The following is a 12083-nucleotide window of genomic DNA, read 5'->3' on the forward strand; positions in this document are numbered from 1 at the left end:
CAACACTCCATTCCCCCCGCCTCCTTCCCTGCCTTAGGGGGTCCATAAAATCCCAGCCTATATCTCTAATGGTGGAATGGCCTATTCCTGTTGCTATATCCCGACTGGGCAGAACAATTCCAAGACATCATTACCTGGAATAAAACCACCCCCCATAGCTATCTGATCACTTCATTTAGGACACGATCATGCTCTATAAAATCCATTGCAACCCTTTTAGAGCTCTTCTTCTGCAACACAGAGCTACTCCAAAGGGACACCACAGTCCTCCACCCAGTACTGCCCAGCTCTGTAGTCGGTGGTTCTTGAGACTGGTCCTCATGACCGCCACCTGTAACAATTCAGAATCCTCCATTGCACATACCGCATCCTATACAACCTAGGACGTTCTATCTGACCCAGGGTACATTCCTGCATGCATTCTGATGCTGTTCCACACAAACACTTCTGGGCAGAGGCGTTGGAGTTCACCGAAGCTATGGCCAATGTACTCAGTCTTCCAGATACAAGCACTGCTTTTTTTTTCGTGCAATCCAACAACCCACTACAACAAACAATCTGGCCAAGAATTTTTCTGCTGTGATTTACACTGCTCTTTTTTTTTAAATGACAGATCTGCCACTTGCCTCCAGAGGGAGATGCACAGAAGCTTTCTGGGGAAGCTTATTTATATTGGTATAAGTTTTAGTCTAAAACTGGCATAAAGTTCTTGCAAGCAGCTGTACCTCCGGGAAATTTGGTGCAGCCATTGAAATGCACTGTTCAGCATGCACTCTGTGTAGATCAGTGGGAGAGGAAGAGGATAGATAGGGACACTGCTTGGTTCTTTATTTTCTTTCCAATTACTTCACTGTATGTCTTACCAATATTTTTATTGCACTAGGAAAGAATTATAATTATTCCATTGCTATCTGTGGCCTAAGGACAGTGGCATGGCATCAAGCCAAAGATGATAATGGCCAGCTTCGCTCCTTCAGATGTCCAAGCCTTTCTGGAGAACATTGAAAGCAGGACAATTAGACTCCTGGCTGTGGGAGGCACCAACTCACTCAGAGTTATTACTCATTCCACCTGGAGGGAGGTGTCATTCCCACTGACTGCCAACTCCCTCACCCCAAAGACCGTAGAATACAAAAAGTTCCACGTTTTCAGCTGGCCATGCAAGGCAAGGCACTGTACACCTCTCACAAATCCTTTGACTTAGGTATAGAATTCCTGTCTCCAAGTCAGAAAGTGTAAGGCTCCAAGTAGTCCTACCAAATGAATTCTGAATTGACTTCCAACAGGATACTTGTGTTTGGTGGGATTGGGTAGCCCCCACCCTCATCATATATCCTGTTGTACAGGACTAACCACCCTTTTGGCTGGTATAAAGATGGTTATGGCCACGAAAGGAACTTTCATATCATTGTTTGGCACAGTGTCAATCAGCCTGCAAATCCTTCCACCACTTCACACCATCCTCCAGGGGAATAGTGTGAAAATATGAAAATAATAACAACCTCTCCCTATTCTTCCTTGTCCACCTTGGTCACCAGCACATGATTCACCCACTTAAAGCAACATTCACACTACTAACCCTTCACTTTGCACCCTGGTAATCATGCTATTGTCTCCCTATCCTGCACTGTGGTTACATAGCTTCCTGAACACAGCAACTTCCATGCATTACCCCAAAACACCTTCCTCCACTTTAACATCTTCAGACACCAGCCGCCACACCACCACCCCCCGCTTCCATTACTTCATCTCTTCAATTGCCACTCATCACACAGCCCTTAACTGCCAGCCTTACCCCCATTTACTTATCTCTTTGTAGGAGAAGTAGTCACAGGATGCCCAACAAAGGCAAACCACCAGAGGTGACACCCCCATCTTCAAGGTGCTAACACCTACAAGGACAATGTCATGTAGCTTGGGGCTTCCCACAGCTCTTGCCATAGGAGAGGTGGTGGTGTAGCAGTATTATCACTGGACTAGTAACCCAGAGATAAAAACAAGAAATGCTGGAACCACTCAGCAGGTCTGGCAGCATCTGTGGAAAGAGAAGCAGAGTTAACGTTTCGGGTCAGTGACCCTTCTTCACTGACCCGAAACGTTAACTCTGCTTCTCTTTCCACAGATGCTGCCAGACCTGCTGAGTGGTTCCAGCATTTCTTGTTTTTATTTCAGATTTCCAGCATCTGTAGTATTTTGCTTTTATTTTAGTAACCCAGAGACCCAGGGTATTGCTCTGGGGACATGAGTTCAAATCCCACCACAGCAGAAGGTGGAATTTGAATTCAATTAATAAATCTGGAATTAAAAAGCTAGTCTAATGATGGCCATGAAACCATTGTCGTTTGTTGTAAAAACCCATCTGGTTCACTAATATCCTTTAGGGAAGGAAATCTGCTGTCTTTACCTGATCTGGCCTGCATGTGACTCCAGACCCACAGCAATGTGGTTGACTCTTACATGCCCTCTGAAGTGGCCTAGCAAGCCACTCAGTTGTATCTTATCGCTACGAAGTCAATAAAAAGGAATGAAACAGACGGACCACCTGGCATCGACCTAGGCCTTCACTGTCGCTGGGTCAAAATCCTGGAACTCCCTTCCGAACAGCACTGTGGGTGTACCTACCCCACATGGACTGCAGCGGTTCAAGAAGGCAGCTCACCACCACCTTCTCAAGGGCAATTAGGGATGGGCAATAAATGCTGGCCTAGCCAGCGACACCCAAATCCCATGAATGAATTTTTAAAAAAGATAGTGAAGTCAGCAAAATCTACTGATTGAGCACCTGCACTGTCACCCTGACATCCCTTTGAAGCCCCACACATCCTCCACCCTTTTCTCTGTCTCCTTAATCCTAAGGGGCGGGAGGGTGTGATCGCTCATCCATGCTTGTCTTCTATCCTCCCTTTCTGGAAATCCACCACTGTAATGGGTGGCACTAGAGGAAGAAAAGGATGGTGTACAGGATAATTTAAAACAAATCCACCCAGGAGTCACAGCTGCATGCCATCAGGACAGCAGCATATGCCAGTCCTCCAGCTGTTGCCCACAGAGCATTGTGCCAAGGGAGGGCGAGTCCAAACTACCTAGGAGAATGCTCCAGAATCACAGCCAGCAGAGGCTCACTACCACAAGGTAACAGGCATGGGATTAGGACTACCTCATTTGCGTAACCCCTTTATGCAACATAAGAAACCAATCACCTGTGATCCTGACCAGAAGATGGCACCGAGAAGAGACATAATCGTAGATGCCTATAGGGAGTGCTATATCTGGCACTCTGAGAAGCAAGTTTAGGTGTCTGCAGGCAGAATGCAAAAATAAACTTTAAGAAATGTTTTTGCCCTGCAGAAATCTTCAATTATAGATCTCCAGCCTCTTCTACTGCAGAAACTCCTCACACCCACCTTACAGCTGATCCTGACAACTGCTGTGCTTCACATCAGCAGGTGTACTCACAGGTTAAGTCCCGGAAACTCCAGTGCTCGATGCCACTGACTCTCGGGCAACTGCAAGTAAAAGATGCCAGTAGTGACTATCAGAAGAATCTCATAATTACATCGTGAATGGCATCCAGGGGAGCCACTTAATGGTGCACAAGCACCAGAAGGGGTTTTCCAGTGAGTTTCCTTGCTAGAAAAATTTTCAGCCACCAGTCAGAATGAGAAATGCACTTAGGGCTGTGGAAATATCATGAGAGGGGGCCACTTTATTGCTGGCTATCCCCCATCCACCCTAAGCCTCCAACAACAAAATCAGCCCCAAGGATACCTGCTGAGGTGAGAGTACCAGCAACCTGCACAATATCAACAAGGGCTTGCTACTACCATAGCGTAATAGCTCCGGGATTATGAGGAGGCTCTTGGGGACTCTTTTAAAAGTACAAGAGAACCACCCTCTTAAGGTGCACAATGAGTACTGCACCCTTCCCCTCTTTTTCTCCCCTTCACAAGCCTTAGCACTTGCTGACCAGTGATGACCCAGCTTTGCCATCAAGCATCCTTTACCCTATGCACTGAACTGTATGTATAACATTGATTGCACTGACCTGTAACTGGTGTGAAATGTGTACTGTAATCACAAATGCTGTATAAAAACATGCCATTGAAGCTTAAAACCATTTTGTTTTCAATTATTTCTAAAATAATGTAGATGGTTTTGTATGATTGCCTTTAAGAGTGATGTCTCTAAGAGCTTAGTATGCTAATAAGCTAAGTACCAGGATTTAGTCATGTGATTCAAAGCCAGCGTCACTCTGCAACTGTAACACCCAGAGTAAGGTTCTGTAAATAGTCAGCCCTGTACTGAATTCAATAGTCTAGCTGTGAATAAACATGTTTGAGATTTTCAACCAACTGAACTCCATGCATCTCATTTATGTTGCATCAGACAACATAAAAGAACTCATTATAGATGTTTCAACAGTTCATGGGAGTCTTATCTATTTAAGCTTTGCACACTAGTTTGCTAGGAGACTGATCCATTTTCATATAACACATTTCCAGCAACTAACAAAGCTTTCACTGTTTATGAGGTCTGTGGGTGAAGGCTTGTTAGTAGCCAATGAACAAAATTGGTTGACACTTTTTTAAAATTCATTCATGGGATGTGAACGTCACTGGCTAGGCCAGCATTTATTGCCCATCCCTAATTGCCCTTGAGAAGGTGGTGGTGAGCTGCCTTCTTGAACCGCTGCAGTCCATGTGAGGTAGGTATACCCACAGTGCTGTTAGGAGGAAGGGAGTTCCAGGATTTTGACCCAGCGACAGTGAAGGAACGGCGATATAGTTCCAAGTCAGGATGGTGTGTGACTTGGAGGGGAACTTGCAAGCGATGGTATTCCCATGCATTTGCTGCCCTTGTCCTTCAAGTTGGTAGAGGTCGTGGGTTTGGAAGGGTGCTGTCTAAATATGCTCACAAATCACTGGCTAGGTCTCAGCTGGAGTAGTGTCCATTGCTGGGCACCATTTTTAGGATGTATGTTAAGGCCTTGGAGAGGGTGCAGAAGAGATTTACTAGACTGGTATAGTACATGAGGGACATCAGTTATGTGAAGACACGCGAGAAGTTAGGATTGTTCCTCTTAGAGCACAGAAGGTTCGGGGAGATTTAATAGAGGTGTTAGAAATGATGAAAGGTTTAAATAGAGTAAATAAGGAGACATTGTTTCCACTCACAGGAGGGCCAGTAACCAGACGACCCTGATTGAAGGTAATTGTCAAAATAACCAGAGGAGAGGTGAGGAGATTTTCTTTTCACACAGTGAATTGTTATGATCAGGAATGCACTGTCTGAAAGGTTGGTGAAAGCAGATTTAATACTAACTTTCAAAATGGAATTGGATATACACTTAAAAAGGAAAAAAATTGCTGGGCTATGGGGAAAGAGCAGGGAGTGGAAGTGCTTGGGTAGCTCTTTCAGAGAGTCGATACAGGCACTATGGGCCACCTAATGTGCTGTATGATTCTACCCCTCAGGTTCCACGTGACTTGTGTATTTGATGTAATCATCCTGAATTACTATTGGAACATTGGAGCAGGAGTAGGCCATTCAGCCCTTCGAGCCTGCTCTGCCATTCAATTAGATCATGGCTGATCATCTACCTCAACGCCAATTTCCCGCACAACCCCCATATCCCTTAATGTCATTAGCATCCAGAAATCTATAACTTTCTGTCTTGACCATGCTCAATGATTTCATAGCCCTCTGGCGTAGAGAATTCCAAAGATTCACCACGCTCTGGTGAAGAAATTCCCCCTCATCTCAGTCTTCAATGGCCTACCCTTTATTCTGAGACCATGTCCCCTGGTTCTAGACTCACCAGCCAGGGGCAACATCCTATCTACATCCACCTTGTACGAATTTTTTTAAGTTTCAATGAGATCACCTCTCATTCTTTGAAATTCTGGAGACTACAGGGCCAGTTTTCTCAAGTGGTGCAGTGGTTAGCACCGTAGCTTCACAACTCCAGCGACGCGGGTTCGATTCTGGGTACTGTCTGTGCGGAGTTTGCAAATTCTCCCTGTGACCGTGTAGGTTTCCTCCCACAGCCAAAGGCTTGCAGGTTAATAAGTAAATTGGCCATTGTAAATTGCCCCTAGTGTAGGTACGTGGTAGGAGAATGGTGGGGATGTGGTCGGGAATATGGGATTAATGTAAGATTAGTATAAATGGGTGGTTGTTGGTCAGCACAGACTCAGTAGGCCGAAGGGCCTGGTTCAGTGTTGTATCTCTCTATGACTCTAATCTCTCCTCTTAAGACAATCCTGCCATCATTAGTCTGGCAAACCTCTGTTACACATATATCCTTCCTTAGATAAGGAAGTCAAAACTTTGCACAATACTCCCAGGGCTTAGTTTGGTGATAGTGATTGACAAAAACTGTCAGTGAATGGTGTATAAATTTAGCCCACCTGTAATATACAGCAATAAATTGCAGACCCTGACAAGTTCTGGTGTTAAATACTTATCTATTGGTATCAAAGTTCAGTGACTGCCATATGTTTGGTATAGAACATCATGGAGAGAGTGAGCTATGCAATCTGTAGCCTTGCACATGGCTAAATCACGTATACAATTTTGGTCTGAATAAGGTGGCTAATGACCTCTGATGTGATCACAAAATACTCACCATGACCTTCAAAGAGCTACAAATGGGAACATGGTTTTATATTTTAGTTCTTTAGTAATGATAGCAACTTCATATAAAATGCTATAAAGTGAATTCTAGGCAATCCAAAATTCTGTAAATTGTAAAGATAGGTTATTTCTCACTGCACTACATGAACTACAAGTTTATTATTAGTTCAGTAATTATATACTAGAGAGATGCTAAATGTTGACTCTCACATTTTTCATTTATAAACATTATTGCATTAAATTGTGCTGTTTTGTGTTTCCAAATATTGATAATTGGAAAGTCAATTTTCAGGTTTAGTCACTGGTGTTTTTGTTTTGTCAGACAGGTATTAAGTTTTTCACCAAGTTTTTGAATGAGGAAAGCCAACTCCTCAGTTGCTTGAGACTTGTCTTCTAGAAGTTCATATCGAAGACTTGAGATATCCTGTTTAATTTCTTTCAGTTCACCTGAGAAATAACATTGCAATATTAGTGAGGATATTAAGACTAGGGAAGAAACTGTATAATAAACATTGATTTAAGGTAAAGTAAGTATATGTAAAATATCATTAGAAAAGAACATGTAGTTAGTACTTCCTGCCTCATTACAAGTAGAATCTTTCAAAAGTTGTATTGCTAGAAGCAAATTGTAACATTATTCATGCTGTTGCTGTTGGCAGTGATGGATTTTTCATCTTCCAGCTATTCCTATTAATTCCTTATTATTCCCCCCCACCACATCTACACTTTAGTAAAACTAGGAATAAAAGAACAACTTTGTCAATGCATCTGAATGCATCTTTAATTCATGAACCTGTGAACTCATCTTGCAAGGCCACTTACCAAATAATATAGACCAATGGGTAACTAAAAAGGTGTAAATGTGCATTTGAGGTGGTCACATGGCTGCAACGTTACGAAACACAAGAGATAAAAAAAACAGACCGAGAAAGGGGAGCTAATATCTGGAATTAGGATGTTTGATAATGACATTTGGCCTTTTGACTTCCATGTCACAAACATTTTTTTTCTCTTAAGCCAAGGAATTGACCTTAGTTCAGTGATACCACTCTTATCTCTCAGTCAGAAGGTTGTCAGTTCAAGCCCCACTCTAGAGATTTCAGTACATAAACTAGGCTGACATGTCAGGTGGTGCTATTTGAAGAGCAGGAGAGTTTGCTTGGTGTGCTGGGCAACATTTGCCCCTCAACCAACACCACCAAGAACAATTGCAATGATCATTTGTCTCATTGCTGTATGTGGAACCTTGCTGTGTACAAATTAGCTGCTGCATTTCCCTACAATACATTTCAAAAATAATTCATTTGACTGAAGTGCTTTGGGACATCCTGAGGTTGTGAAAGGTGCTACATCAATGCCATTTATTTCTTTGGTAACCACTGAAAATAAGGAGTGGTTTTCTAATCTACATACATACAACAGATGTTTCAGTTAGAGAAAAAACAAAAATGTACGAGTATGGTTTTTAAATTGGCACTTATTTACCTCATGAGCCAAGTCCCCCGAGTTTGATTCACTTATCCCAGTGGCAGAAACAAAGTTGTTGTAGGTTTGGGTTAGTCTGGCTCACAGGGATTTCTGAGACATCAGAATTGGGTAGGATGTGAAGTTCTCTTTTGAACTTCCTTCCCATCAACAGTTCTGATGGTGCTAATCCACATAGCAAGGGAGTAGATCTGTAGTTCAGGAGTGTTGTTGAAAATCTTTCTTCAACAGTGCTATGAAAGCTCTGACTCCTCTTTCAGCTTCACCATTAGATTGAGGCTATTTAGAGGATCTTGCAAGATATAAAAATCCCCAGTTTCCACAAAATGTGTGAAGTAGTCGTTTGTAAATTGAGGACCATTATCTGATACAATAGAATCAGGAATGCCATGTTTTCCAAAGATCTCCTATAAAACTCAAATGACTGTCAGTTTTCATTGTGTACAAACTTTTGACTTCTATCAACATTGAAAAATAATTGACATTCAAGTAGGATTTCCCATTAAATATGAATAGATCCATCCCCAGCCATTCCCTTGGTCTGGTTGGAAATTGGGTTGATAAGGGGTTCCCTCTGGTCTGGTCATTGCACATATTCAAGAACACAAGAAATAGCAGAAGTAGACCATATGGCCCATCGAACCTGCTCCACCATTCAATACGATCATGGCTGATCCTGGGCTTTAATTTCACTTTCCTGCCCGCTCACCATATCCCTGATTTCCTGCAAGACCAAAAATCTATCTAGCGCAGCCTTAAATGTATTTAATGATGGAGCATCCACAACCCTCTGGGGTAGAGAATTCCAAAGATTCACAACCCTTTGAGTGTAGTAATTTCTCCTCATCAGTCCTGAATGAGCAGCCCCTTATCCTGAGATTGTGTTTCCATGTTCTAAATTCCCTGACCTCAAGAACAATCTCAGCTTCTACCCTATCAAGCTCTTTCAGAATCTTGTATGTCTCAATTAGATTGACTCTCATTCTTTTAAACCCCAGAGAATATAGGCGCAATTGACTCAGCCTCTCATTATAGGACAACCCACTCATCCCAGGGAGCAATTTAGTAAATCTTTGCACTGCCTCAAGTGCAAGTATATCCTTTCTTAAATGTGGAGACCAAAACTGCACACAGTATTCCAGGTGCCATCTCACCAAAGCCCTGTACAATTTTAGTAAGACTTCTTTATTCTTGTACTCCAATCTCCTGGCAATAAAGGCCAACATGTCATTTTCCTTCCTAATAGCCTGCTGCACCTGCATAGTAACTTTTGCAATTAGAAATAATTTCTTCTATATCTCCCATTATTCCCAGCCACCACACAGAGAACTGAGCTAGCGCTTTGCATTTCGTGATACTCATGTGGCTCTGGTGTATTTTTTCTGGTTAAAACAGAGCATGTGATTAGAAAGTATAACATGTTCGGCACCAGTGAGGCAACATTACTGACATTTCAAGCAGGGTTAATGTGGATAAATGACATTAATAAAAGGTGCCTTAAAACCTTTCTTGGACCATTTCAGCTGTATTTATATGGTGAAATAGTTTTAATTCCATATAAAGCACTGACAGAAGTTAAAAGGCAACTAAGTTCCATGTTACTGTAGCTAGGATTTGTGTTTTATTACACTTTTATATAGTTTAGTTCAGATTTTGGAAGACTGGTGTTTGTGTAGTGGTGCAATTGAGGCTGTGCGCCAATAAGGAGGCAGAAGTTGGAATGGCAAATTGCAAAAGAGGGTGCTCAGAGGCCTGATATGGAGGAGAGCAACAAAGTGCTTGCATGTTTGTTGAATGAGGACAGAGTCAAGATCAGCTGTGATAAGAACCTAAAAAAAGCTAGGACAAGGGCCATTCAGCTCATTGAAGTCTATCCCTGAATCTATGCTTGTTCCTGAAGGCTCACTCTTTCAGTTTATCACATCAGAACCCCTTAAGTGTATTACTTCCATCTATTATAGAACATAGAACAGTACAGGCCCTTCGGTCCACGATGTTGTGCCAAACGTTTAACCTACTCTAAGATCCAAGTAATTACCTACCCTTCGTTCTACTATCATCCATGTACCTATCCAAGAGTCACTTAAATGCCCCTAATATATCTGCTTCTACTACCACCACTGGCAGCGCATTCCACGCACCCACCACTCTGTGTAAAGAACCTACCTGACATCTCCCCTAAACCTTCCTCCAATCACCCTAAAATTATGCCCCCTGGTGATAGCCCTTTCCACCCTGGGAAAAAGTCTGACTATCCACTCTATCTATGCCCCTCATCATCTTGTACCCCTCTATCAAGTCACCTCTCATCCTTCTTCACTCCAATGAGAAAAGCCCTAGCACCCTCAATCTTTCTTCGTAGGACATACCAGGATGCTGCCTGGACTGGAGGGCAAATCTCCTCTGCACCCTCTAAAGCTTCCACATCCTTCCTATAATGAGGCGACCAGAACTGAACACAATATTCCAAGTGTGGTCGAACCAGGGCTTTATAGAGCTGCAGCATAACCTCGCGGCTCTTAAACTCAATCCCCCTGTTAATGAAAGCCAACACACCATACGCGTTCTTAACAACCCTATCAACTTGGGTGGCAACTTTGAGCGATCTATGGACATGGACCCCAAGATCCCTCTGTTCCTCCACACTACCAAGAATCCTGTCTTTAAGCCTGTATTCCACATTCAAATTCGACCTTCCAAAATGAATCACCTCACACTTTTCCAGGTTGAACTCCATCTGCCACTTCTCAGCCCAGCTCTGCATCCTGTCAATGTCCTGTTGCAACCTACAACAGCCTTCCACACTATCCACAACTCCAGCAACCTTCGTGTCATCGGCAAACTTGCTAACCCAGCCTTCCACTTCCTCATCTAAGTCATTTAGAAAAATCACAAAGAGCAGAGGTCCCAGAACAGACCCTTGTGGAACACCACTGGTCACAGAGCTCCATGCTGAATACTTTCCATCTACTACCACCCTCTGTCTTCTATGGGCCAGCCAATTTTGTATCCAGACAGCCAACTTTCCCTGTATCCCATGCCTCCTCACTTTCTGAATGAGCCTACCATGGGGAACCTTATCAAACACCTTGCTAAAATCCATATTCACCACATCCACTGCTCTTCCTTCAATGTGTTTTGTCACATCCTCAAAGAATTCAGTAAGGCTTGTGAGGCATGACCTGCCCCTCACAAAGCCATGCTGACTGTCTCTAATCAAACTATGCTTTTCCAAATAATCATAAATCCTGTCTCAGAATCCTCTCCAGTAATTTGCCCACTACCAACGCAAGACTGACTGGTCTATAATTCCCAGGGTTATCCCTATTCCCTTTCTTAAACAAGGGAACAACATTTGCCACCCTCCAATCATCTGGTACTACTCCAGTGGACAGTGAAGACGCAAAGATCATCGCCAAAGGCACGGCAATCTCTTCCCTCGCTTCCCGTAATATCCAGTCTGGCCCCGGGGACTTATCTGTCCTCATATCATTCAAAATTTCCAGCACATCCTCCCTCTTAACCTCAACCTGTTCGAGCATATCAGCCTGTTCCACGCTGTCCTCACAAACGACCAGGTTCCTCTCACTAGTGAATACTGAAGCAAAGTATTCATTAAGGACCTCCCCCGACTCCAGGCACAAGTTCCCTCCACTATCCCTGATCGGCTCTACCCTCACTCTGGCCATCCTCTTGTTCCTCACATAAGTGTAGAACGCCTTGGGATTTTCCTTAATCCTACCCGCCAAGACTTTTTCATGTCCCCTTCTAGCTCCAAGTCCATTCTTCAGTTCCTTCCTGGCTACCTTGTAACCCTCTAGAGCCCTGTCTGATCCTTGCTTCCTCAACCATAAGTAAGCTTCCTTCTTCCACTTGACTAGCTGTTCCACATCTCTTGTCATCCAAGGTTCCTTCACCCTACCATCCCTTCCCTGCCTCATCGGGACAAACCTATCCAGCAG

At 43.3% G+C, this 12083-nt stretch overlaps 1 protein-coding gene across 1 annotated transcript in view; it reads right to left on the reverse strand.

The window, feature by feature from the left end:
- LOC137371896 (short transient receptor potential channel 3-like) overlaps positions 1 to 12083 on the reverse strand; it is a 148722-nt gene that overhangs the window by 16374 nt on the left and 120265 nt on the right. Inside the window, exon 12 of the mRNA XM_068034941.1 lies at positions 6961 to 7083. Within this exon, the coding sequence (XP_067891042.1) occupies positions 6961 to 7083 (123 nt within the window). The remainder of the gene's footprint in view (positions 1 to 6960; positions 7084 to 12083) is intronic.

The sequence above is a fragment of the Heterodontus francisci genome, chromosome 1, assembly GCF_036365525.1.
Source record: "Heterodontus francisci isolate sHetFra1 chromosome 1, sHetFra1.hap1, whole genome shotgun sequence".
Classification (NCBI taxonomy): domain Eukaryota; kingdom Metazoa; phylum Chordata; class Chondrichthyes; order Heterodontiformes; family Heterodontidae; genus Heterodontus; species Heterodontus francisci.